At 34.6% G+C, this 24045-nt stretch overlaps 6 protein-coding genes across 12 annotated transcripts; 4 read left to right on the top strand and 2 right to left on the bottom strand.

The window, feature by feature from the left end:
- Nucleotides 1–1219: 1219 nt before the first annotated feature.
- LOC132913453 (cyclin-dependent kinase-like 4) lies at nt 1220–5828 on the bottom strand. Of its 6 annotated transcripts, none has more exons than XM_060971828.1 (6): nt 5562–5828; nt 4277–4506; nt 3670–3864; nt 3142–3433; nt 2683–3058; nt 1220–2052 (listed from the first exon to the last, which is right to left on the bottom strand). In XM_060971828.1, exons 2-6 carry the CDS (start codon nt 4442–4444, stop codon nt 1935–1937), a joined length of 1149 nt encoding a protein of 382 aa, XP_060827811.1. In that variant the 5' UTR covers nt 4445–4506; nt 5562–5828; the 3' UTR covers nt 1220–1934. The 6 variants fall into 6 exon arrangements, with proteins under 6 accessions (XP_060827811.1, XP_060827812.1, XP_060827813.1 ...); XM_060971829.1 differs by lacking the exon at nt 5562–5828 and adding an exon at nt 4650–5116; XM_060971830.1 differs by lacking the exon at nt 5562–5828 and having other exon boundaries at nt 3670–3957; nt 4177–4423.
- Nucleotides 5829–5945: 117 nt separating this feature from the next.
- Nucleotides 5946–11817, top strand: LOC132913472 (zinc finger CCHC domain-containing protein 24-like). The gene is made up of 4 exons (XM_060971870.1): nt 5946–7260; nt 7641–7883; nt 8688–8852; nt 9558–11817. The coding sequence occupies exons 1-4, from the start codon at nt 7066–7068 to the stop codon at nt 9669–9671; spliced, it is 717 nt and encodes a 238-aa protein (XP_060827853.1). The 5' UTR covers nt 5946–7065; the 3' UTR covers nt 9672–11817.
- Nucleotides 10742–18917, bottom strand: LOC132913414 (Golgi-specific brefeldin A-resistance guanine nucleotide exchange factor 1). Its single transcript, XM_060971746.1, has 14 exons — nt 18702–18917; nt 18216–18414; nt 17917–18144; nt 17752–17855; nt 17175–17691; nt 16719–17116; nt 16442–16619; nt 16241–16356; nt 15954–16142; nt 15475–15810; nt 15185–15393; nt 14849–15094; nt 12312–14730; nt 10742–12022 (listed from the first exon to the last, which is right to left on the bottom strand). The coding sequence occupies exons 1-14, from the start codon at nt 18819–18821 to the stop codon at nt 11921–11923; spliced, it is 5361 nt and encodes a 1786-aa protein (XP_060827729.1). The 5' UTR covers nt 18822–18917; the 3' UTR covers nt 10742–11920.
- Nucleotides 18918–19283: 366 nt separating this feature from the next.
- LOC132913483 (uncharacterized) lies at nt 19284–20592 on the top strand. 2 transcript variants are annotated; one of them, XM_060971883.1, is made up of 3 exons: nt 19284–19431; nt 20097–20211; nt 20273–20592. In XM_060971883.1, exons 2-3 carry the CDS (start codon nt 20113–20115, stop codon nt 20468–20470), a joined length of 297 nt encoding a protein of 98 aa, XP_060827866.1. In that variant the 5' UTR covers nt 19284–19431; nt 20097–20112; the 3' UTR covers nt 20471–20592. The 2 variants fall into 2 exon arrangements, with proteins under 2 accessions (XP_060827866.1, XP_060827868.1); XM_060971885.1 differs by lacking the exon at nt 19284–19431 and adding an exon at nt 19592–19922.
- Nucleotides 20593–21325: 733 nt separating this feature from the next.
- On the top strand, nt 21326–22905 carry LOC132913475 (group XIIA secretory phospholipase A2). Its single transcript, XM_060971875.1, has 3 exons — nt 21326–21721; nt 22317–22384; nt 22463–22905. The coding sequence occupies exons 1-3, from the start codon at nt 21487–21489 to the stop codon at nt 22772–22774; spliced, it is 615 nt and encodes a 204-aa protein (XP_060827858.1). The 5' UTR covers nt 21326–21486; the 3' UTR covers nt 22775–22905.
- A 123-nt stretch (nt 22906–23028) lies between these two features.
- On the top strand, nt 23029–24036 carry LOC132913485 (high mobility group protein homolog TDP-1-like). Its single transcript, XM_060971887.1, has 3 exons — nt 23029–23371; nt 23538–23813; nt 23909–24036. The coding sequence occupies exons 1-3, from the start codon at nt 23307–23309 to the stop codon at nt 23925–23927; spliced, it is 360 nt and encodes a 119-aa protein (XP_060827870.1). The 5' UTR covers nt 23029–23306; the 3' UTR covers nt 23928–24036.
- Nucleotides 24037–24045: the final 9 nt, after the last annotated feature.

The raw sequence follows: 24045 nt of genomic DNA, 5'->3' as shown, positions 1-24045 counted from the left end.
TATGTTGTAGAAACCAATAATCTAAATAATTTTTTCCTGTACATATAAGTGATGGACTCGCCACTTAATTTCACTTCACGTATGTGTCAGTATTGACTGCCGGCCGCTGGCCCCTTATTTTCTGTTTATAAACGAGAGTCAGGCGAGCTTAAAGACCTCGGACATAATCCGCATATGCGAAGCTGTAAGAAGCGTTTGTCACAACTTATAATTCAATTAAAAGTGCATAGCATTAATATATTGGGTTTAAGTTTGTATAAGATGTTTCAATCCGATCGCCGCGAGGCAGCTGGCAATGCTTGCACAAATTTATAACAAATTAATTGTAAAAATAGTAGGAGAACAAATAATTGATATTATTTTATGAAAACATTACAGATTGAGAGAGCAACCCCAAACTCAAATCCAATACATTTATAATAATTGCGTTTAATTGAGTTATAACAGGCATTTTTTACAATCTTAGATACGCATATTGTGCACGGGACCTTTAAGGTCGTCAGATCCTCGTTTATAAACAGAAGATAAGTGGCCGGTAATCAATACTGACATATGCGCTTCCACAATTTACACAGACTGCAGGCAGAATTTACAGTAGTGGTAACGGTAGTTCTCCGCAAATATTTTAGAAACGCGCGTTCAGCACTTACATATGTGGAAAAATGTCGGTTAAAATGATAAATTTCACAACATATCCAAAAATCATTGAAATCAGAGGGTAGGTAGCGTTTCTACAGTTTCACACATCTAGAAGTGAGGGACCCTTATGTCTTAGTTCTCCCGCGAGAAATTTTAAGCGGAAGTAATCTTTTCGCTAGCTGAGCGGAAGTTTGAAAAAGTTTGAAAAAGCTAACGAAAGACAAGTAATTTCTCTATCCCTTCTTGTCCTACATCGCTCATATGTCTGTCCTTGTTGCACACAATTGCTTTTGCTACCTACGGATGTGCTACCATCTATACAAAAATACTTGAAGTTTCCGTTTCTTCCTACGTGGTAAATGGCAGTATATGACTCTCCCGTAGACAAAATGTGCTATTTTGTGCAACAAAGACAGATTTATATCTTGTGTACAACGGAAAGTCAGTACTGTGCGACAGGGACAAACAATATAAAAGAGAGGGGAAACACTGTACGACAAGAATAGACATGCTTATCGTTAAAGGAATGATTAATCATTCTACGATTGCTAGACAAGCGGTTAAATGATTAAACACTTGATTAACTTTAATCCCTCGTTTATTAAAATATTTTTATAATGTATAAGTTGTAAAAATCTGAAAGTTCTACTAATATGATTTTCGTAATTCCTAATCCGAATTGATTAATATTAATTAATTTCGACTAATACTATTAATTGCGCAACACATTGATCTTGAATTGTGAGAATGACAATTTTTTGTAGGCTTTGTGGGAAACAAATGTCAGGATAAGGAATTTTGTTCTTCGTGACCATTTTTTGTAGATCTGTGGAATCATTCTGTGGTAGGCAAAACTCGTTTTGTGGAAAATGACAGTTACTTGTGGGAAGTCAATTTCGTTTGCGAAGCGTGACTAATTCTTGGGAGTTGTTCGTAGGAAAAATAAAAAATACTTTATATTCGCATTTTCTGAGATTGTTCTTAAAAGCAAACGAACTTATCACGCAACTCCATGTGATTATTAATTAATAAGATGATTAAGTAAATCGTCGACTAGATGCTTTTTTATTATTAATAAAATGATGAAACCGAACAATCTACAGACACGTATTTACTTAATAGCTTGTTTCTTTTTACGACTATTTTCCCCTTTATCGTTGATACTAGTATAGCTACAAAATTCTTTGAAATCGGAAGAAGCTAAAGTATGGGTGTACTCTTTTGTAAAGACGAATCTATTTAGCAACATAGGTTGCATTTGGTAAGACGGAAATAGGATCAAAGTGACGAACTTTTTATAAGCGATCTACGTGCAATAGCAATGGCGTTTGGTGTAATTGTGTCGTTTCGATCGTTTCAGTTGCTGTTCTATCGTTCAACTTTGTATCTTGCGAAACGACTTCCATGTGCCATCTACAAGAAAAAAGAAAAGGTTCTTTTAAAATAGGACAAAAGAAAAGATGCGAGGAAAGAAAAAGGAGAAAGTAAAGAGAAAAAGGAAAACAAAAAAAGGGAATAAAAAAAAAGGAAAAGAGGAAAAGGAAAAGGCTCTTCCTTTTATTGTTATCAAATAAAATATTCGATGCTTGTAAAAACAATGATTCAGCTAGCTGAATGTGGCTTAATCATATAAAAATGGAGGAATTAATTTTTTCTAAATTAAACTCGGAAAATTAAGAAAAATCAGTCATCGAATATCTTGTGTTCACAAATAACCTAGGCAACGAATTAGTCAGTTCGTTGAATGTTGGTTACTTTTACTCTGAAAGTAAAATGTTTCAAAAAACCTAACTCAAAGAACGGAAAAGTATTAACTGCATATCAGGGTCAGGCACTTTTTATTTAAGATGAAAATAATGCGTAAAAAGTTCAAATAATTACTCCAAATAAACTGGCAAACTAATTTGTTTAAAAATAAGATAATTTGCAAATAAATTTCAGAATCTTATTTGAGGAATAAATTTTCTCCAAATAACTAATTTGCCAAATATTTAATTATTTCACATAACAGTAGACAAATAAAATACATGTAATAAGCTATACCTATGCAAAACATTTCTCGATGTCAGATTAAACATAGTCGACCTTCTTTTCTCTAATTTCTTAGTCGTCAGAGGATTCATAGCAGCTTCGTCAGCGATAATATTTCTCAGTTGTTCGAGGAATTCGCCGACGAAGTTACTTTGCGTGAAGAGCGGGTGTTGCAAGAGCGCTACAGACGTGGCTCTTGTTTCGGGATCCATGCGAAGACATTGAGATAAGAAGTCGACCGTCATCGAGTTCCAAGTGGGAAATAATTTACGAATCGAAACGACATTCGAATGAGTTGGTCCTACCAGCTCATCCGCACTTGCGTGTCGCAACTTTTGATTAGATCTGCTAGGACTGATCATCGTTTGATGCTTCGTACACAGTCTTCCTAAAAATTCCGTTGTAATTACTTCGTCAACTGGTAATACGAACGGATATCTATGAAAGTTATCATCGACGGTAAAAACTTACCCAAGACTTTGGTTATTCGATAGAGCTGATCTACGTCGCTCTCGCCAGGAAAGAGAGCATCTCCCGTAACCAGCTCCGCGTAAAGACAACCTACCGCCCAAACGTCGACCGCTTTGCCATATCGTGCATCACCAACAAGAAGCTCCGGTGCTCGATACCACCTTGTTGCTACGTAATCCGTGCAGGATTCGTTGATACTATTTGTGAAACGTGCAAATCCGAAATCACAGAGTTTGATCACTCCGTTCGGAGATACGAGAATATTTTCAGGCTTGATATCACGATGCATTACCTAACAAGGATCAGTGTTCGAATCAAGAATCCTTTAATCTCGATTTAGTTGAATTACCACCTAAGTGATAAGTATGTATTAGGGCATTTATACGGAATAAGATAAAGCTAAAAAAGATCATTAGATATATACGTATATTCCACGTGTTACAAAAATATCTTATCAACTAAATCGAGACTAAGTGATAACAACATGCGAACCTTTTGCATGCTGTACAATCTTTCTCGTCTACTTACATTTCTGCTATGACAGAAGCTCAAACCGCGAAGGATTTGATAAACATGTCGCCTGGACACTTCCCAGCCCAGACCGTTTCCGATACGTTCCAGCTCATCCAGCAAGGTGTGATCCAAATACTCGAAGACGAGATAGAATCGTTTCCTTTGGCGGAACACTTCGATCATATTTACTAGATTATCGTGACACAATTGCTGTAAATATATGCGCTATTCTCATTCTCGTTCTTACTGGCTCTAACGGAAAAAAATTTAATTCGATGTCGACTGTTGATCAGTCTCGAATTCCTATTAATCGCAGTATGAATTTCTTTTTAATACACGTCGAATTTATCATTTTTTGCATATTATATACATAATTTATATGTATATATTGTAACCAATACAACCAAGACCAATTTCCAAACTCACAAGACTAATAATAAGGTATGATTTATGACAGTGTTTGACAAGTAGAATCCAAAGATATTATTTTAAAAGTTGTGCGTATATACAGTTCATACATACAATCTTGGACTTGGACGTCGATCGATATCGTTAATTAATACTATACAGACTCATTATAAATATAATTCAAATATAAATATACGCTCGATGCACCACGTACTTTCAACATTCTGATTTCACGAAATGCCATTTCTCGCACTTGATGGTCCTCCTCGGTTTCCAGAAATCTCTTAATGGCTACGAACTGCCCACTTTCATGATGCCTGCATTTCATCACTACACCGTAGCTGCCTTCCCCTACGATTTCTAACATTTCGTATTTCTCCATTTTGCTTAAACAGATTTATATAACAAAGAAAAAATGTATACGTAAGGTATATAACAGGTTTCCTGTAACAAGGAGGTATGCATAGAAGGTAATAAAATAAATAACAAAATAACTTCAGAAATAAAGTAATATACACGCGCTGCAGCACGCTGAATTATAATTTATGATAATTATAGCGTTGAGAATATTTACATTGGTTATTTACACTTCTTAGCTTTTGGACAAATACAAATTATATCCTCGTAAGAAACTATGATCGTCGAGCTGTCAATGTACACGATATACATATCTCACTGTTTATTACACCACTAACGACGCGAAGAGTCAAATGATCTCAAATGTTCTTAAACGTAAAGTGCACAAAAATAGTACATGATCAAATTTGATTAATTATGAGGCAAATTGTTTAGCTTGACCCAAATATTCTACTAACACAGCTAACCTTATAAGACAGACGCGTTATATGGAAATTAACCCTCGTTAAAATTTGACATTCAGAGCAGTATGTTCAGAATAGTACGTACAAAATATCAAATACATGGTTAGACGTTAAAACGACTCTGAGATACTTTAATCGTCTAACAAAGTACATAGACACACTGCCGTTCAAAAATATTCGAATACTTGCTTACTTTTGATAGGATGAAATTTAATAACAGAATCGCGAGTAAAAATTATATATCGATACATAACGATTTCATTCAGTATTATTTCGTTCTTACAACACGATAAAATTGATTATTAAAAAACTAATAGGTACGCGTTGAAATACAGCCATCTATAAAATTCAACAGTTATGGAACGGTCAATGAAATTTAAAAAAAAACATTTCGCAATGGCTCATTACTTTTACTCTCTAAGATACGGATCGGATAAGGAAGTTTCATTTAAAATAATAATGAAATTATATTTAAAAAATGTTAATAAATACCACAGAGAAATAGACACATTTATGGATCACATATTGAATTTCGATACTCTATCCTTTCTAAGCAAATAACTTAAATTAATTGTTTCTTAATTCTAAAAAGAGATGATAAGTATTGATTTTAGTTATTAGTTTCTCGTTAATCTACGAATCGGCTAAAGTGTTCGAATACTTGTAAGCTGTACTTACTTACTCACACGTGAGCGTAATCCAAATCCTAGTTCGATAAAAAAACGTTCTATTTATCCAATTTCCATTTTCTTGCAAGATATTCGCAATTATGAGAAAAGTATACGCGCGGTCAAATTGAAGAAATCAACTTTTAATCGGTGTTTAAAAACACCAAGTTCCGACTTGCTCGCCATCGGACTGGTTGGAAGCGACACGCTGGAACCGGGAATCTTTGCTAAGTAAAGATCTTCGAGGCAAAGTCCGAGAAATACTCGTACTCGTGGTGGCAAGCTGCTAGATAGATAGCCAGCACTGAAATAGCTGCACCACATGGCGGGGGTCTCTTTAATGCTGGTTAGATCCATGTGTATGCGTTTTTACGTATACGCTGCTCGCGGAACATTGTCGATGTTCAGACTAGAGGCAGACCCTCCGCGGACGAACATAGTCGCCGACTGCGGAAGTACGCTTTTCGTGAAATCGTCTCCTAGAAGTAGCTTTTTCGATACTCACCGCGGCCTCATTTATCCTCGACTTATCATCCGCAAAAATTCAATAATTTCCGGCTAATCGCTCGAGATAGAAAAAGAAACATAGGAAAGGAGTAGCGTCATCAACATCACCGTCAACCATCGGCATCCACCATCGGCATCCACCATCGCCACTATCGACAACGAGCAACGACAACGAATGTCGAAGCACAGATAGTGAGACAAATGCTCGTTAATGAAAGGTAATCGAAAAACCCTGCAACTTAATCGAGAGTAATTGTGCAAGACGAGAGTAAAGCCAAAATCAAGGATAAAAAGGAACATGAATTAGTGAAAACGAAAGAATAATTTACCTCGTACGTTAAAACACGTAACATTAGGTAAATCGCCCGTATGATACCTACTTACACATGTAGGTATAAGACGAGAGAATGAACTTACACGAGAGCGAAATTATACAAGAGTGTAAGACAAAACTGGGTGAAATTATTTGCGTTCGTTTAGCCTGAATGATTTAGCAAAACTCGTTACTCCGATCTATATCAGGCTAAATGGGAACTCTTCTCGCCAACATGTATGACGCAATATAACGCGACGTATTTCGTGAAAATGCAAGAAATATATCGAAAGTGAGAGACTTCGGATTGCTGATATTTAATATTTAATTCTAACGTGCATCGCTACAACATCGTCTAAAAAAAAGTATTACTCGCTAACATACTACTCGTTGACAGTACATGCAGATTTCAGTGTCTGATGTAAAATTAATCTCGAGGAACAACTGGCTACTGAGAATGTAACGAAACGTCGAATTCGTATTTTTAAACGAAATAGTCAGCACAGGGTTGCCAGTGGTGTATCAAAAGTTCTTCGGGTCGGTGGTTTGTGAAGACGTTCGATACGAAGATGCATCGGTAAGAATGAACGGTATCGTTGCATTGGGAAAATGTCATTTAAACATTCCTCGAACATGCTCGAAAAGGTGATAATTCGAATCGAGAATCTCGTGGGACAACGGTAAATTCCTAAGCATGGCCGCTTGCCATCCAACGCCGGCGATTCAACATTTGCAGCCACAGGAATCGCCTCAGCTTGGCCTTGGACCTATGAACGCTGCCGGTAGCCAAGGTCAGAAGCCGATCCACCAACCACACTACTCGCCCCATTTGCTCAATTGGGTGTACCTGGCAATCGCCGATCAGAATTCTGCTCAAACACGAGATCAGGTTTAACAATTTCTCTCTTTTTCTCTCTGTGTTTCTCTCTTGTCGACTGAACATTTTTTCGATTAAAAAAGAAAAAATCAAAAGCCTTTCCATTGATACGATGGCCCACGAAAGTATTTAAATACTTATAGAAACCTTTCATAAACGAAATGTTACGTTAACGCGTTTCTTGTTTCTTAATATAATCTACCTTTTTATAATAAAACAACAGACGAAACATCGATCATGTACTATAGTTTCAAACTATAAATTCACGTCCCATAAATATAATTCACTAAGCTCCTATAAATTCAGAATACTTTTACACCTTCGTGAAATTGACTTTGGCAAAATAACCTTTTAATGACAATTGATAGAACGATGACCGATTGTGACTCCAGAGCAAACTTTTCCCGACGATATGGAGTGGTTTTTCAACGGCGACGTCGCAAACTCATACGCATCGTAGCGCACTTGATCCTTGTTGCGCGATAGGAAGCAACTTTGCGGATAATATCGGCGAGCTTGCGGATCGTTTCAGAGAAATAGGGCTACTAGATAGAAAACCAACCAAGAGGCCACCACCTAGTTACCTCTGTCACCTGTGCTTCAAGAAAGGTCATTACATCAAAGACTGTCCGCAGGTGTGTGTATGTGTGTATTCGTGTGTGTTTGTATGTGCGTATTTCTCGATCATAAACGATCCAAAATGTGATCTTCGTAACAATCAAATCGTATCAACGTAACTTCATATGGCTATGCATAGATATATAATGTTCTTGGATAGATCCGAGTAACAACACCGTCATAAATATTTCATGAAACCTGTCATACAGTATTTCCAACCTTTTGAGACTGACTTTCTCGTACTTGCACCTATTAACACGTTTTATTTGAACGAAATATTAATTAGTACCCAATTAATTCGGTGATCCTATAAAAAAAGTAGTAAGCAAAGTTGTGACGAAATTCTCCTCAACCTTTACGAATTGATTTCGATTATCCACTATTTCCAAAATTACATTTCACTATTTCAATTTCTTAATCGTTGGTACATGACACTGTGAACATATTACTGGCTGTGTGCCTACGCTACAGTTTGGAAAATTCTCCTCACACGATAAAATCTCTTATGTTGTTACAGGCTTATAATTGAGAACTCAGTCTTATAACTCTGAAGCTAATGATATTTGAACTCATGTTTATCAAGATTCTTTTGCGTATTTTGATGAGTATTAAATGCTTCTGAAATTTGGCTGAATATTTTGAAACACCTTGCTTATATGATCTGATTATCAGACGGATTCGAACAAATAGAGTTCTACTCTACGTGAATCAAACGTTCAAAAAATGAATTACTCGAATCACTTCGTTTCACTTGCTCCCGTCACCATATAATCGATAACTAAGTATTGGATAATAATCGTCGAAATGAATACCTATTCCAGGCACGTCCAAAAGGCGAGGGTTTGACACCGTACCAAGGAAAGAAACGATGCTTTGGAGAGTACAAATGTCCCAAATGCAAGCGTAAGTGGATGTCGGGGAACAGTTGGGCTAATATGGGCCAAGAGTGCATCAAATGTCATATAAACGTTTATCCTCATAAACAGGTGAGAATGTATACTACCGATTATAAATCATTGAACACTTATTTAAATATACTTGTAATAAACTATTCGAATATTATTTAATCGTGCCTATTCTTTAATATGATTCGAAAAGGCATACTAAGAAATTCATAAAAATATTTTTAAAAAATACTATCGACGATTTTTTTAAGTGCTAACAAAATTTCTAAATGTTTTGTATAATGTTTAGAATTATATTCGTAAAACTTTTGTAGTTTATTTTATCTAATATCGGAAATGGAGAAAATCTCGAAAATAGAGAGATGATCATTTTGTAAATCATTCATTCTATCAAAGTGTCCCGTGACCTGAACGTAAGCGCATATTTATCGAAACTATTTAAACGAAAAAATAAATACTCGGCAAACAAGTGCAAATGCAAGTAAACAAAAGCTAGCAATAGAGTTTCACGATTGCGAACGGTCGCCAAGGGAAAACTTGCTTTGAAGCCAACGTAACATTTCTTTTCCGACAAATTCCGTATGCATTGACTCTAACGACGCAATAGCGTTAAAATATAAATGTAGTTTTGACTGGTAATATACATTAAATTCGTACTAAAACTGTCTTCTGCCAAACTGGCAAGTAAATCGAATAACCAAGCGTTCACTGAGCGCTACGTCATATATTCATTATGCACCAACACAATTACGTTTCGTAATCTCATTACGTTTTCCGTGTTTCCAGAGACCATTAGAGAAGCCAGACGGATTGGACGTATCCGACCAGAGTAAAGTTCATCCGCAACACCTCTGTCAGAAATGTAAAACACTCGGATACTATTGCCGAAGGGACCAGTAGCAAACCAAAAACCACATTGTCTGTGGTGATAATTAGATTGAGGATTTTTATACATTTATGAGAAATTCGAAGGCGCAAGGATGCACGAATTGGGTATAATATGCAAAAATATATAAAGTATCCAAAATACTTTCTATAGTATCTAGTAGGTAACACAATTTTCTACTTAAATTTCATCTTGTTGATTATATTCATAGAAATATAAGTTTGTATAAATATCCGCAGTCTGGCGATAATGCTTTGGGACTAAACAATTTTAACATATTTCGGACCAATTGCATAAAAATATTACTATTTATCTGTAATTACCTGTTGCGGTCATCGAAAATTATAAATTTTAATCGTTGGTCGATCTTACGACTTGCATCCGACTTTTTACTCGATCTACGCGGTGTAATTCCCATGTATAAATTTTAGTCTTCCACTAATTTTATAATTGCTCTATATCTCCACCTTTGGTACATCGAACGTCTGGTGTACACCGAATACAAATTTTATACGAAACTCTCTTTTAATGAAAAATAATAAAACTAAGCTATGTACCATTGCATTGCCACGATAAATGATACCAAAAACACGAAAGCGTTAAATGTCTTTGATCTTGTATTTTCTATACAATCATGTACAACAGAGAGACATAGACATGTGAAAAAGGGGCAAATATTTAAAAATAAGTCGAATATCTAGGTTGCTTGTGCAGAATAAAAAAACGTAAGGTGAACAGGCATCCGCGAACAGAGGACCGAAATCAACTGCAGTTACGAATATTCTAGATCCTAGAATCTAGAACGATTGTGTATCCAACTAATTATAGCTGCTTCATGTTCAGAATTATACGATAATTTACGCGCATGCATGCGACATCAACGCGTACGTTCAAGTAAAAGACCTACATATAAAAATGTGTGTGCTACACTAGTGTTGAAGAAATTGAAAGGATAAAGGGAAGAAAATCCAAAGAAAATGTTGATTTATACCTCGTTTACGAAACTCTGTTTCTAAATCTGTCTCGACGCTGAACGTGCGCATACATACACATATCTATACGTCTGCGAAATAAGAAACATGGATACATAGGTTTCTCCTATATTTAAAAAGTCAAGCAGCACGGCTGCTTCGAATATTATTTAACGCGATTCTCAATTACATTGTCTACTTGAGTCAAGCGTTGGGATAGCGGTGTAAGTTTACCTTGTAAAATATTTCTTGTAACTGTGTCTCAAACATGTTACAAGGCTTACAGAAATTCATATATCATAATCAAGATATAACGAGTATGTACAAAGTGATTATTCGTAATCGAACCACAGAAATCACAGCCGTGTCAAGTAGTGACACGCGAAATTGATTCGACCCTTGACCCCAGATATCTCAGATTTTACATATTCATATGTACATACATAAAATGTAAAGGAATAGAAAAAAAATATAAATCAAGAAGGATGAATCCTCATCTTGCAAACTGTACGTATCGATGCATACATGATGGGCTGAAAATCATATTAGTGTAGGTCAAGATTTCGAGAATTTTGATTTTGCCAGGTATCGAAACTCTTGAAGGTATCATCCCATCAATTATCGTGAAAGATTCAAGAAAAAATCTTTTTTGTTAGGGCTCGTTTCAATATTTATTTTAATAATTTTGATTAAAATATAATATATTTTAATTTAAAAAATGTAGTGAAATTGTTATGATAATAAACGTAGAACGCTATGGATAAAGTAATGGATTGATTTAAACCTCTATGATTCTCAGCCCTCCAGGTATCGAGATACAAGCAGTAGATTAATTTGTAATTATTTTCGTACAGTTGCAAGAATTTGAACTGATTTACCACCACTCGTTCGCCTAGAAACAGTTTATAATAATATTATCCCCGATATCGTAATTCGCGTCGTATTCCGGTATATCAATACATAATGATACATCGGTTAAAAGAACTAAACGTTCATAAAGACGATTAAGAAGATAACGAAATTTCACGAAATACGATATCGCATCACACACATTATTATTATTTATGTATATATACGTGTAATGTATACAATGTTTATGTATACGTATATATTAATAATAATATCAAATGCATCATTATATATTATTATTAATATATCGTAATGTAAAATATACAAGAAACCAAAGGTTCATCTACTGCAACGTGTACTAATCTCCCTTTCGCTAAAATCTCGCCCAAAAATTTCTCTTCTGGAATAGCAATGGTAGAATATACATAATAAATATACAGTGGTCAAGGATTAGTCACGGCAAATAATCGATCCGCTGCCGGATCTTCAGTAAAGTATGCTGCAGAATTGAACATTGTTGTTGCTGCGGAATCTACAGTCATCGTCTGTAAAGAAAATACTCGGTTACATTTGCTAAGTATAACTGTAGCCACTTTCTGATCAATTAAGAGAAAAATGTTTCAGACACGTTTCAAAAATTCACTGATATCAAATGAAGAATATATCGAAATGTTAAATGTTACTGAAAATGTTAAGGTATCATTATTACCAATAAACTTTTGTTGGAAACATTTCTTTCTTAAATTACCAGAATTATTTCAAATACCGTGGCAAACGATTCGTGAACAAGATAAAAGGAGAGAGAAAGGAAAGGTAGAACGTAATAGATTTTACCTGAGATGTATCTGTCCGGAGAGAAGAATTTAGTGCTCCAGCGTGTTCTATTTGTTGATTATATGATAAATGTTGTTCAGATTGCGAATGTAATAATGCTTGCTGGTATTGCAGCTGCTGTCTCCGTTCTTCGTATTCGTTCTGCACATTTACTGTTATAGCCTTCTCTAAATCCTTATTTCCACAAATAATCGACTTTGATAGACATTCAGAATTCTCTTCATTCGATACTTTTGGTATCGTCGATGCCACTATTGCTGACATATCTTCGGAATCGATAACGATTGATGAGGGATGATTATGATGTGTATCATCGGTTGATACGTTGGGTTTCGGTTGAGGTGGTGCTATGGACCCGGGAAAAGATGGTTGTTGTTGCTCAATCAAACTGATTACTGGTGAAGTTTGTTGTGTCTGAGACAATTCAGACGAGGATGATATAACCGGGATAACCGGTGGTTCTGGAAATAATTCTGCCTTCAAATTAGGTAAAAATGCATCGATCGTTCTCCAAGTTGGAGTCCACAGATTTGATGTTGGAGCCAATACATTAGCGGAAGACATGACCAGTAACATATTCTTCAATGATTCCGGTATGGCTTCGAAAAGAAGCTCGCTATTATCGGCATGCATATAAGCACGGAGTAAACTTAACACGGTAAGCCAGAGTGGTAAAAATCCAGGAAGGGTTAACAACGGATTCAAATGATGAAGAAACACTTTTGATAATAACATGGCTGCTCTCACTCTTGTCTCCTCTACACCGATAGGATCATTCGATGCTATTGGTCCGAGTAACTGAGCCAGTAGAGGGAACAGAACCTGTTCCAAACACTGAGACCACTCCACCGCTGATAATTGTGCTAAATCGTGAGCAAGCAGAGTACTTTGAAGATATGTTATAGCTGCCGTGCGTACCTGTCTGCGAGCATCACAACACAACCTCGCGATTCCTTGCAACAAAGGCCTCCACACGTGTAACCATAATGAAACATTTTCTGTACCATTCCCTTCTTCTGCCCACCATCGAAATACTTGGGCGATCCTGGTATGAAGCGTGTGCATCAGATCCAGCAATTGTATAGGACTCTGTTGATAGGTAGCAGCGGTAGCTGCAGCAACAGATTCATCAGTTGGACTGAGTACTTTGTTCCTTTTTCCCGAACACTGAAGGACTGCTTCGGCGAATGTCCTCACGCAACGAATACACAATTCGAAGTTAAATGGAGTTACATGAGCCACATCTCTGACTAGAAACGTTAAGCTTTCACAGCATTTAACGAACGCAGCAGGGTCGTGAGGTTGTAAATCGCGGTCTAAGACTATCGTATCGGCAGCAACAGGCAACGGTGCTTCCGTCCCTGTTGGAGACACTAGTACCCATTCAGGCACAGGACTAATCGGTCTAGGATCCAATATCGATGTTCTAGAATTGGTTGCTTCATCCAGTACAGTGTTCGATTGTTTTGGCAGCAATGCTCCGGCACCTGCACACTCCAACAAATTGAACACCACTTTCCAATCTTCCGTACTGTGAATATTAGCAGCACCAGTTTTAAGCAACTCGAACAAACCGTACGCGATCTGTCTCGCGAGTGGTGTACTCGTAGAAGAAGGCAGATGAGCCAAGGGCAACAAAGGAGGCAAAACGGTACACGCATATTCTTCTCCTCGTAGTAACCTAATCGCTAATCTCAACATTCCAACAGTCACCCGTTCCAAAAGATATGGGTGATTTTCACGTGCAGCTGTTGTTAATAGTCCATCTAGATAACCTTGAACTACTGGCCAAATGCACGCTACTCTATCACGATTTTGAATAGTTACTTCCAACAATAATTCCAGCAAAAATACAGATACATCTTCATCGTGAGAATTTGGCAATACCAAAGCACCGACAAGAGACCGAAGCGATTCGACTTGCAAGAATTTGCTTTCCTCGATAATTTGTTTAAGATAACAAGTCCCAATAAATTCTGCAGCTCTTTTTCTTGCAGTCGTTTCCGCTGGATGAGACATGCGTGAGGTATCCATTGCTATATAGGAATATAAACTAGATAATATTCCCTGATCCACCGGAGCTGGTTTAGGTGTAGTAGGTTCTCGAAGTAACGATATCTTCCCGGATGGATCGATAAAATCTTCTCCTTCAGTCAGACTCTTCGGCAGTAGTCTTGCCTTGTATAACGATTGCAGACAATCAATGATATTTTTCCACGACGCTCTTATTGCATCCCCGTGTATATGAGTAATTTTGAACAGTGTACGTGCGGCTAATTGACACCTGCTACTTCCACCCAGTTGTAAAACTACTTGATCGGGCTCACCACCAGTCGCCAGACCCGTAAACTTGCATAAACTTACTATAAGAGTATCCAAATCGCTAGTCATCCCATAATGAGCACTAATTGAAGCGCAACTGCAACATAAATAAAAAAATGCGTTTTTATCGTTATTACCAATATATTCCTATTTTTTATTACGATATTTTAATCTCAGTTTAATTTAATTTAATTTAATCGATATATGAAACATACAGGTAGAAAGCTTCAGCGACTCGACGTTGTAACGATCTATCGGGCGCTTTATCATACGCTCTGCAAAGCGCACTTATAATAGGAGCCCATGCTTCTTCAGCTAGTTCCTTATCCACAAATTCACCACAATTCCCAATTCTTAGGTAGAAACTTTCAAGACCAACGCCTCTACGTAATAGAACTTTCCACAAGTAATTATCTTTGACCAACCCAGTCTGTTCAGCAGGCATCACGATTTCTTCACCCCTAACAAAAAATGTATAATATACAAACAATTCATAAACACTAAATACCATAATAATTATTGTTGAAGAACGTAAAGGAAAGTAATTTTACTTTATAGAAGCATATATCTCATCAAGCATCACTTGATCGAAATCGGCACCGCCGTTCACCTTTTTTAAATTTCTTTTAAATTCGTCAACAGTCATAGGATTGTTTTGTCGTTTTACATTGTAATTATGTTGATCAACGTTTAACATAATTACAGCATACGCTAAAGTAAATGCAGCATCAGCTGACGCAAACGGCCTTCCATTACTGTCCTAGAGATCAAACAGACGATTCTTTATATTTTAAATCATTATACTACATTATATACGTAATATGTGGAATACCAGACTTACATGCCAATGTTCTGCAAATTTTTCAAGCAACAAAGAAATAAGTGGAGCTTCACCAGGAAGTCTGAAAGATTCTAGATAAAGTCGTAGAGCTTGATCGATTCGCATATCCTTCAAATCAAAATTATGAACGAAACAATTTAAAACGCTTTTATTTTCTTTTTTACTAATATATTCTCCAATAGCTTTTTTGTCAAGCCCAGGGTTTTCCTTCAAGAATTTGGCTACTTTCTCTGGATCAGGGTTACCTGGACTTCCACCCAGAAGACCATGTTCTGTAAGTTTAGCGATTCCCTCTCGCGGATTTTCATTAAATTTTTCCGTACCGTGTACCAACCACTATATGGGAAGAATACATATTTTTGAAATTTTTCTTAACAATAGAAAAAAAGAAATAGAAAAGGATGAAATAAAAACGGAACGAAATGGAGAAAAAGACAAAAAAAATACAAGGTTTATTTTAAAATTAGCTAAATACAAACCCGCTTATTTGCCTTTATAGCCAGCAGTTCCTCTCGTGTTGGAAGATTTGGTGATGCACTATGCCGAGACGGTTTACACAATTCTTTGTAGCCTTTACATCTGATTTCCATTCCAGAGATCAATGTAAAAATGGCATCCAAGGAAACGAATTGCATATTCTGCATATTACCTATTAGTGCTGAAGCATTCTAATAACAAAATATATCGAGTGCAATTTGTAATAAAAAAGATATATTTAATAAACATCTATATTTGTTTCGCATATTGGAATCAATATATTGTATACCTTTGACAAAAGTTTCATTAATTCTTCATATAAATTAGTAGAATATAATCCGCAATCGTAGTTTAAGTACAATTCTGCTGGTAAACCGGGTATTCTCCATAATTGTACAATGGCCTCTAAAATTAAGGAAAATTGAATTTCCTTTACATAATCGCAGGTAAACTTCCACAAACTATAGGTAATAATATATAATATCCATACCTAGAGCTAGTTCACGTTGTTCATATGATATCCTATTCGAATCTGAACTTATTATTTCCATCAATTTGCTTATATAATGCTCCATTTGAAATTTCAAATGTTCCCTTTGTGATTCAAATAACAAGAATGATACTTGCAAATTCACTGCAAGGATCGACAATCGATCTGTGCCAAGAAGCTGGTAAATACAATTATAATTATTATACGGCTTTTTACATTCCTATTTCCAAGTAAAATTAACAAAAATAAATATGAGTGATTACTGCATCATCATTACCAAGATAAGATTTCTACAAAGATCATCTTTCACAAGCACCAATAATGACTGAAAATTGGAAAGATAATCAGCAGCTGTTTCTAAGACTACTTGTAATAAAGTGAGCCCGAGATGTGTCATAACTTCGCTATTTTGTTTATCAAGAGGACTACACAAAGACACAAGAAACCTAAATAATTCACGGACACATAGAGCACCATACGGTGCTAATTGTTGATGTGGCATAAAACGAACTCCTTGCGCATTTATATATTCTTCAACTTGTTCAGATTCTTTGACTTTAGATACTTTGTTCGCACTATTTGTATTTTCATCTACCAATAAATCCTCTACACTTCCTATAGGAGATTTTATTAATTCTACATTTTTCTCGTCGTCGACTGATTTTGTTAGATTTTCTGCAAAACCCAAAAAATGATAATTAAAACTGCAATTAAAAAAAATTAATATAAGTACCTTGATTTCCTTCCTTTAATAAATTTACTTTTTTAGTTTGATTGTGTTCATCTATTTCTGTATTTTCCATGCTTTTATCTACTTTCTGTAAAACTTGTTCTTTATCATTCACGATATTTGTTTTATCCTCTATTTCGTTAATATTTTCTTTACATTCTTTGATATCTTTTAAATCTTCTTTCTCCCTTTTTGCATCCGATCCATCTTCTTGCTTGGTGGTATTATTTATATTATTTAAATCCTTTTTATTATGATCCTTGTTTTCATTCTTTTCTTCTTCAGGTTTTTCAGCACTACCTTGATCCAAAGAACCTTGCATATCAACAATATTTCCCGCCGAAGTAACCGGTGTTGTGAAACAACCTGGTCTAACTCTATCAGTTGGACTTGGAATATCAATATGTTGACTTTCAATATCCCCTACACTATCTGTATTCGGCCTTGCTTTCTGCTTTGAGTGACTTTTATTTCTTCTATTTTTACTACGACTATTTTCCATATTATTTGTCCTCATTTTCTGAAAAGACACACATAATGTATCAAAATATTATATTTCACTGACTATTTAATAACTTACTTTCATATTCAAGACTCTAGTATCATCTACAAATTGGGGTAGTCGAGTGAAAAGATGTTGCACCATGTCTCTCAAACAATGTTCAGCTGCTTTCCTTAATAATTCTGTAACCAAAGAAACATTGTTGAAATTAAGGAAAAATTTTAATATGCTGAGAATCCTTACCACTGAGGCGTGATTCAAAACATATTCTAAAACAACTGAGCATAATTTCACAAATGCTTTCATTCGAAAGATAATCTCCAGCTGGTGATAGCATAAGAGCTCTCAAGACCTGGAGTATTCTCATTAAAACAACCCCATCTCCTGATGCATCAGTCCCAACAAATCTTGCATGCGTAACAGCATCTGCAATTGATTCTACACATTGTGCTATTGCAGGATGATCAGAATCTGTGAAAACAATAATATTCTAATACATGTTTCTGAAAATATCTTTAATAAATAAAATAAGGGATATATACTTATGAGTCCATAAGATATAATTTTATTAACAGCAGACAAAGCAAGGCTTGTAACAGGTCCAGTTGTTTCTTCTGATCTTATAATTTCCAGAAATGGTGCCATGAACACTCCTGGTTCCAAATAAGATAAATCTTTTGCCTCATTTAGTGCCTCTTTTAAACTATATAATCCTTTTATAAGAGTATCCTGATCATCGTCCTTGAAAATAACCACAAAAAATGCAGATTAAGATTCAAAAATGTATAACAATTTCAATTCAAACAATTACATTATAATATATTAACATCCATTACTATATGTTACTACTATTCTATTTACTACAACCTGTTTGCCTTGATAATGGTCAAAATATATCCACGTGACGATGACACGCGTATATGTAAATATAATTAATAATTCAATTGATAGACATAAGATTATAACTGTACGAAATGGAACATATGTTTTCCCATAAAAAGAGTTAGGATAACAAAGATCGTTCTAACCTGATGAGAGTGAGAGGACCATCGAGCGCTTCGTCTCATAGCCGTTACCAGGAGGCAGAGCTCACCCTCGACAACGTATAAGCCACCTCCCGGATAGGCCATTTCTACGATTCTGCCCATCTTTTTTACAACACTTGTCCTTTACACCATCTTTACTCCGGAGAAACCTTAGAAAATACTCAATAATCTGTAACGTCAAGTGTCAAGGGAACACTCAACACGATAGTCGTCGAGTTGTTAATTTGAAGAAGCGTTCAAAACTGTGCCATTATAACTCGCATTTACGCCATCTATACGCCATCCAACAAATAAATTAAAAATCATCGAGGCTTGTAATCATATTAATATAAATTATCTAATACTTTTTTAGACAAATAAAATTCTGCTTGCTAATTTTCAAATACAGTACTTTAATTTCACAGCTTTCTAAGAATTAGTTTCATGCTCCCGTTTGGAAATTATTTTATTAATGTTAGTTCATAAACAACAACATCATTAACAAAATTTTTAAAAAATATATATACAGGAAAGAAGAATAAAAAAGAATATAAATTTTTAATATCATCAAGTAATAGTGAAAATAAATAGATAAATTAGATAAGATAATTATCTTAATGCCAGATAAAGTATATGTATAGCATAAGATATAAAGTATAAGTATAGAATAAGATATCATCATTCACCATATGTACAACGAGTTCGAACATTAGGTGTGTTTTAAAGAATAATTGTAAGTATTGTTAGCCATTAAAAAAATTTTTTTAAATATATATAATGCATACATGCACATACATATACATATCAAATCTTTTTCATTAAAATAGAAAAGTTGACACCAATCTTTTTCATATTGCAATATATGCGTATGCATGTATGAAATTTATGGTAGTGTCATATTTTAACAAACTAATGCAGAATTAAGAAATGTAAGTATTAGAAATTGTAAACTTTGTATTTAAATAATTGATCTCTTTTGGAACAAATCGATTTCTTCAGTGACAGTATTTTGTTTAAGTAACAAAATAATGAGCTAAAAAAGAAAACTTCGCACTGAAGAGAGTGAATCATTTTTCTCACACCTATCAAATGCATATTTCATTTTAAACTAAAAATTGGAAATGAACATGTATAAAATTTCTTTAGGTTTTATTAGTGACATGTTAAATATAATTCTTAAAATGAACACAACTTACATAGTCGGCAAAAAAAATTATGAGACAGGTAGTAAAATTCGCAGATTTTTAATTTGATAGAAATGTAGCAAAATAACATTGAGATAAATTTAATTTCTATATAATAAGTAATCAAAATAGAAGAATACAAGACCAAGTGTAATGTTATATTATTATAATAACGATTTTACCAATTTAATATGATGGATCTATCAATTTCCAGAGCAGAGGAAATCGCTATGCCTACAACGAAAGATCAAATTCATGAATTCATTGGATCTCACAGCATTGTGATTTTTTCTAAGACCACTTGTCCATATTGCAAAATGGCTAAACAGGTATTAAGCAAATAATTTTCTTATTTTTATTTCAACTTCAATTAATGTGACTTTATTCTAGGTTTTTGATAAAATGAATAAAAAATACCTGGCTATTGAATTGAATGAAAGGGACGATGGAGATGAAATCCAATCTGTATTGGGAGAAATGACTGGAGCTAGAACAGTACCCAGGGTGTTTGTGAATGGAGTGTGCTTGGGAGGTGGAACAGATGTAAAAAAATTGTATGAGAATGGAGAATTACAAAAAATGTTTTAATATATTAGCTCGTACTATCCAATTTTACATTACCTGAAATATTTATGATTCTGCTTTTCAAATTCTGTACTGTTGATTTTTCTCTTCGAATTAATAAAGATTATTATTTACACCGTAAAGAATATTATAATTATCCTTCTATTTCTACAGTAATAGTAATTGGAAGTAATTGCCATCAAACAAATTTAAAAAATACTTGGTCACTTCTTACTTACATAAAAAATCATTTATAATTTTCATTTAAATGAGCATATGCATGTAAGTACTACTTTGTTTAAAAAATTCTAGGGAAAGTTAGATGAAACACAAGTTACTTGTTTATTCATCAATTTCTACTTTGTCATCTTCAGACGTTTCTTCATGTTCCAAACATTCTAAAAACTCAGTTTTCGTGGTGTTATTTAACTCTTTCTGCAAATTTTGTTTTATCACTTCAATAAATTGAAATCAACGTCTCCGTAACGGTTGTTTTAAATCGGGAAAATTGAGAAATATGACAGGGATCCTGGTCGTGAGTACCGTGTATGCAGAATGAGATTTGTTGAATTTTTTGCCAAAATGTTGCGAACATAAAAATTTGAGGTGTAGATCATCCGGTGTAATTCAATGATTCAGATGTTACTCAATAAATTTCGAATTTGAGCGAGCTCAAATCTCATTTGATAGAAACTGCTGTATGCAAACTATTTAAATTTGACCAATATGAAGCTGGTAATACATATAATGTTATAAAAAGATGTAGTAGCTGAATAGGACGAAAAAAAAAAACGATATATCTAGCATTATAGCATTTGACTATTTTTTGTAAACAAAACAGTCCTGGAACTTATTGAACAGAGTAGTAAATATATATATATACGTTACAAGATGAAAGTACATATATTGTGGGAACTATTTCGTCGTTTGTCACCACGTGTCCGCGATCTAGTATACCTTTATGTGAGTCAATTTACCTAAAAATATCCTGACAAACGAGTAGAACAGTGTATCAGTAAGTTCGTTAGGATTATACAAAAATGGATTTTTCTCAATATCGGAAAGCTCTAGTTTACGTTTTGACTTTTCTGGCTTACGCGTGGTCAGGCTACGGTGCTGGTTTATTATCAAATTTAAAGGATGCTGTATTAGCAGCAGAATCGGTATTTCAAGATTTATTTGAAAATGCAATTACCGTAGCTAGAAAAATTAAGGATATACACGAAGTGTTCGATGCAGCGGTGGAAGAGAACTGTATCTTTCAATGCCCAGGAGGTACATCTTTAACCTATCATTCGTTCATTATACTTTTTAACTCAGTCCCTAACATCAAAATTTTACACTTTACGCTCTACACTCGATCGCTAACAATCGATCTCAAAACACGATATCAATGGTCAAACTATGACATGATGATAACACGTCATAATATCCTGTATGTATTATATGTATGTATGTATAATTTTTGTATCCATCTTGGTACATTATATAATTTGATTACAAACAATCTCAACAAACTTATATTGGGATATATTCACGATCATATCTTATTAAAGAGAATTTAACTATACCGAAAACTACCTAATGCGATATACTATACACATGAGAAGCTGGCTAATGGGACAATATAGATGCAAGGGACTGTTTTCCTCCTTCACTACAATCACGCGTTGCTATGTAATCTTATTTGATATGCAACATTTTTGGCCAATATGTGTGCTTATCTGTATGATTTTATTGGTATTATCAGAAATAACCAATAAGACCCACATTCCTTTGCCTAACCTTCTTCTTACGAACGAACAGAAGCTAAATTTAATTGGTTACTGCTTAAAAAGATTGTAAAGCAAATAGTTCGTGATGATTTCAGGGGTCACACCGAAACCAGATTGGAATCATAAACCTCAAAGTAACGGATGTGGTTCTTTAGGAATTGAAGTAGGCAAATTTTCTAAAATACATGCTTCTGTATATGCAAAATACATAAAGAAATCTTAATCGACTTAATAATTTTAGATAAACCAGGAGTACCTACCTCTTACGGAAATGACGAAATGTTGCGATGCGCATGACATTTGTTACGATACTTGTAATTTGGATAAGGAGAAATGTGATTTAGAATTCAAGAGATGTCTGTACAAATATTGCGATGGATATCAATCGGCTGCGATAATAAATACGTGTAAAGCTGCTGCGAAAATGCTTTTTACCGGTACAACTGCTTTGGGATGCAAGAGTTACATGGATGCGCAGAAGAATGCTTGCTACTGTGGAGATAAATGGAATAAGAAACCAAAAAAAGCTGCTCAAGCTGGTGGAGAATTGTAGAAATAATTTTATAGAATACTTAATATTTGTAAGATGCCAATTACCCTCATACCTCGTTTGTGAATTTCTAGTAAATAAATACATTTTGTATTTACCATTACATTGCGTACATGACAAATATTATTTTTTTTTTTTTATATAAAATATTATTTTATCGAGAATTGTATTAATATTTTTAAACGAATATATATATATACGTATATTGTATATACTTAATGATACACATAAAAATATAAGTTGGTTTTCTGATTATTATTCAATCTACTTTTCTTTTCTCCGTCTATCTAACTGGTATCTCCTTGTTTTTCACGCTTTCAATTAATATCCCGTGAAGTAACCATATAAAAAGTTAATTCGAAAATACAAATTTTTTTCGCTCATTTGTTTTCCCACCGAAACAAGGGAAAGTACGCTTCACGTTGACAATGTCACTTCAACTTCACTTTTTACGAGAAGTTTTTGGAAAAAATTGTCAAGTAATGCGGCCTACGACAAAAATTTATTAAACAATTGTGACAGAATTGCAAAGAGAATGGGAAACACTGGATCCGCGCACTCATCGAAAAGAAAAGGACGAAAACGAGAAAGTGGTGACAGGTAAGACAATTTTCGACACATTCTGTTCTCGCGTTTATTTTCGATTCATTTAAATTCATATTATTCAAATTCGTGGTAGGTAAAAATGTTCTTTTCCAACATGGGTTTGTTCAATTATGAAAGATAATACATAAAAACGTACTTTATATGTTTTACCTTTGGGTAGCGTAGGTGATCGTCCAGGAAAAACTAAAAAATTTGTAAATGGTTCCGAATCTCGAACCAGTGGAAAAGAGATAATAAAATGTCGTGCGACTAATCCTTTTATCATCTTCTTTCTACGGTTACGGAGTAAAAAGCCAAAGGAACACGTAACCGTGATTGCTCGTGCAGCTGGAAAATTATGGACACAAATGACTCCGGAACAAAGAAAGAAATACGTACAGTTAGCAAACGCCGAGAAAAAAAGACGAGAAGAGCAAAGAAGGAAACGAAAGTTAAGGTAATCTTGAAACTTTATAAGTATGTGTATGTATCTCTAGATATCGATTGATTTATCATCGATAGCCTGATAAATTACTATATATTTTTGTTTAGAAGAAGAAAAGGAAGATAGAACACACATGTTGATGAAAAGTTATAAGATAAAAACGAAATTATATAAGTGCGAAGTTCGTCTTCTTGAGTGCTGAGTTAAGCACGCGCTTTCTACACAAGTTCTTACAAGTCTTTTA

The sequence above is a fragment of the Bombus pascuorum genome, chromosome 13 (assembly GCF_905332965.1).
Source record: "Bombus pascuorum chromosome 13, iyBomPasc1.1, whole genome shotgun sequence".
Classification (NCBI taxonomy): Eukaryota; Metazoa; Arthropoda; class Insecta; order Hymenoptera; family Apidae; genus Bombus; species Bombus pascuorum.
This window is presented reverse-complemented; position numbering and strand designations above follow the sequence as displayed.